Raw genomic sequence first — 3,706 nt, 5'->3', positions numbered from 1 at the left:
CCACCTAAGTCTGAGAGAAACCTGTATTGTGCTTAAATTCCAGAAATTGGAACTTTTAGGAAGTTATTGTATGCAGCTGCAGCTTCACAGCCATCTGATCAGGGAGGGGTTTAAAAAGCCAGCCCTGGATCCATAACCCTGCTCATTTAAACAGGGGGATGAGGTCCAGCCAGCACAGGTTCATGAAGTTCTGCTTGACCAACCTGATCTCCTTCTATGCTCTGTGGATGAGGGAAAGGCTGTGGCTGTTGTCTAGCTGGACTTCAGTCAGGCCTTTGCCCCCCTCTCCCACAGCATCCTGCTGGAGAAGTGGCTCCTGGCCTAGACAGGGAGACTCTTGGCTGGGTTAAAAACTGGCTGGATGACTGAGCCCAGAGAGTTGTGGGGAATGGAGATAAATGCAGTGGGTGACTGGTCACGAGCAGTGTCCCTCAGGAGTCTAGGAGACAGAGGTGACCTCATGGCTCTCTACAATTACCTAAAAGGAGGTTGGAGTGAGGCTGGTGTTGGTCTCTTCTCCCAAATGACTAATGATAGGATGAGAGTAGATAGCCTGAAGTTGCACCAGGGGAGGTTTCCATTGGATATTAGGAAGAATTCTTCCCTGAGAGAGTGGTTGGGCACTGGGCAGAGTGGTGAGGGATGGGCCCAGGCTGCCCAGGGAGGTGCTGGAGTCACCAGCCCTGGAGGGGTTCCAAAAACGAGTAGTGGTTAGGGAAATGTGGGATGGTGATTGGACTTGATCCTAGAGGTTCTTCCCAACCATAGTGATTCTATGATCTTCGTCCTAGTGCATGCAGAATCCCCTTGGTCCTGGTCTGTAACCTCTCTTTGCTGAATCTCTAACTGCAGCAACTCCAAACCTCTCTCTGCTGAATATGCAAAATTCTCCTCTTCCAGTAAGGTCAGATATCAATGTTGCTTACAAGAGAAATTGGATAGCTATGAAAATAATGCATGAAAGTAAAAATCTGATACATGTAACAAAAGTGAAGATTACACACTTAGACAGGCTACACACACATCAAGTCCTATCTTAAAATGAGCAGGAAATGTAGCAAGAAAAGTACCTTTTAGCCTGATTTTTGTCAGCATTGCAACCACTCAGTGCCTCACAGTGAACCACATCTAAGGATGTGTTTTATCTCCATTTTTGGCCCTTGCAGAAGAACATTGATCCCCACCCAACTGCTGCAGTTCAGTGTTCTAGTGCCTGTCATTTTTCTGGGAGGTGTGAAAGTTGCTGCTATCTGTACAAGATATTTTGAGAGAGCAGAGTCTTGAGGGAGTGGAAAAAGCAGATGGTTTAAGACTGAACTTAGTCAAGATCAAAGAGAACGTGGGTCATTTCAGGACAAAGATGCCATTAAGCTGTTAGGGAGGCAGGAAAGCATCTCAGCATCTGCCTTTAGCATCAGCATGAGAGATTTGGTTGTGTTTTCCTGCCATGAAATCCCAGCAGACACCTCCCAGCAGCGGGTCGGTGGCCGCCTAACCCTTCTGCCTGTGCTGCACCCTCAGAGGCAGCCAGGGACCCCCCTTTTTAGACTCGTGGTATGTGGAGCACCAAGGAAACAAAGCAAGCAGAGGGCTCTGCAGAGCAGAACTGACATACAAGTCTCTGTACTGGTCAAAGGCATTGTTGGCTTCCACCTCCAGCTTGCGCAGGCGAGCGGATGGCATGGCACCGTCTTCCAGGGGAGGGTCGTATTTGTTACTCCACGGGGACCTGCCAAAGAGAGCAGGGAAAGGGAAACCATTAGAACACAGAGACAGGCTCAGGAAGCTGGGAGATCAGCAGGTCTGACCAGATCCACAGGCCTTGAACAGCCACAGACACGAGGTACTGAGAGGAGCCTGGCAGAATTTCATCCTCAACGGTCAGTTCAGAGGCCAAAGAGACAGTGACTCCTCAGAGTTTACCCAGACCTGGGGAAACACTCCCCATCTATAGTTTCATCAGTCACACTGGGGTTTCACTCTGTTCCTTCTTCAATATTCAGAAATGAAGCCCCAGCTGTTGCATGAAAATAGTTTTAAATACCTCCTGTGCAAGTACAAATAGATTGTGTAGGGGTTTTATTTTTGTATTTGAGCCAAACATTGCTGTCTACAATCAAGGTCCAAAATCTCCTCCCCTGTTCTGCTTTGAAATAAACTCTACATTTAGCACAAGCTTAGGAAAACATTTGAGTAGCTGGCAGGATTTAATAGGGTTTGTAAAGCTGCAGGTTTTACCATGATTTCTGCAGGTGTGGAAGAGATTTTGTGCACTTAATGAAAGAGTTGGTATTAAAAGATTAATGGAACCCTTTGCCCATCTGCTTGAGAGACTTTTATAATTCCCATTCTGGAAACCCTGCATTCTCCTTTTCATTTCCCCTGGGAATCACCAACCTACATATATCCCTGCTACTTTAAAGAAGGTGCCTCTACCCTTTACCCACTCACTTTTCAACATACTCCAGCCTGCTAACACCAGGTCTTAATGCACTCCAGAAGGGCTTTTGCCTCAGTAGCCATTTGTTACTCATTTCTCAGAAAGGCATCTGACTCTGACATCTGTTTCATGCAAAGCACAAAGAACAGGCTCTGCTTGGCTCTGGCTTTGAGCTTTCCCAACACTTCACCATATCTGAGACTCAAAAAAAGGTGAGACAGCAGGAAAAGCTAAATCATTATGTCACATCCACCCAGAGCAATGTTTTTCAGGTGGTGGTTCTCATTTTAAACCAGTTGCTTTGGAGAAAATTTGGTGGCTACAGGAGTGCTCCTGTACCCCATGGCTCTCTGAAACCTGAATGTTAATTGGTTAATTGAAAAGATTTCCTGTTTTCTGTGAATTCTGAACACCAGGCACAGGAAAGGGGTGAGGAGAGGATTCACACAGGAGCCACAGGCAAGACACTTGAATTGTAGACATGAGGCTACAGGGATGGGATTTAAGGCAAGCCTAGGAACACAGATTCCTCCAGCTAGCAGATTGTGGCATTTTCAGCCCATTACAGTTGAGTCAGCAGCAACTTCACCTGAAAAAAAGCAGCCTCATAACACAACCCTGGTTTGGGTTTTCTTTTCTTTCTTTGGAAGAGTACTCACATCACATTTAAAAACTTCACTGGAGGCTATTTGAAGAAAGACAGACAGACAAGCACTTAAATTTCAAGCCAGACCTCTAATTTCCCTAAAAGAGAATGTTTTTTGTTTCAGCTAACAGTGTTGTTGGCACTGAATTCCCCATAAGGATTCCATTTAATAGAGTGATCAAACATACCTAGAGTGGAAATGTAGGGACAAAGTCAGGGCCCTTGAAGTCTCATATAGAAAAAAATACATTAATAAAAGCTTTCCCTTCACAATGTGGATTCCATGGGGGTTTGATGTCCCTCCCAAACCTCAGTATTGCAGGGGCACCCACAGAAGTCCCTGTGAGCCTCTGTGCACTGAAGGCTGGTCCCACAAGCAGCAGTGAAAGACACAAAAATACAGAGAAAGTGAAAATTATCTATTTATGAAGAACAAAGAGACACCAAAAATCTGCCTTCTGGTTTTAACAGTCTTCAACATGGAGAAAATCAAGTCTGTCCAAATATGAGGAAGGAGTAAACTGTTGGGCTAAGCATCAGGATATTCCCTGAGCCACAACCACCCCCTGCAATGCTCCAGGCGTGGGAAGAGTGGCTGGGCAGGTGCAACTGGGGAAGGG

The 3,706-nt window shown here is 46.0% G+C and overlaps 1 protein-coding gene across 1 annotated transcript in view; it reads right to left on the bottom strand.

The window, feature by feature from the left end:
- The window catches only part of CAPZB (capping protein (actin filament) muscle Z-line, beta), a gene marked incomplete at its 5' end in the record, with an annotated part of 32,143 nt that overhangs the window by 24,498 nt on the left and 3,939 nt on the right, over positions 1–3,706 (bottom strand). The window contains one exon of the mRNA XM_008943599.1: positions 1,616–1,729. Within this exon, the coding sequence (XP_008941847.1) occupies positions 1,616–1,729 (114 nt within the window). The remainder of the gene's footprint in view (positions 1–1,615; positions 1,730–3,706) is intronic.

Source organism: Merops nubicus, unplaced genomic scaffold, assembly GCF_000691845.1.
Source record: "Merops nubicus isolate BGI_N331 unplaced genomic scaffold, ASM69184v1 scaffold27257, whole genome shotgun sequence".
NCBI lineage: Eukaryota > Metazoa > Chordata > Aves > Coraciiformes > Meropidae > Merops > Merops nubicus.
The sequence above is the reverse complement of the archived record's forward strand: the minus strand, read 5'-3'. Positions and strand labels throughout refer to the sequence as shown.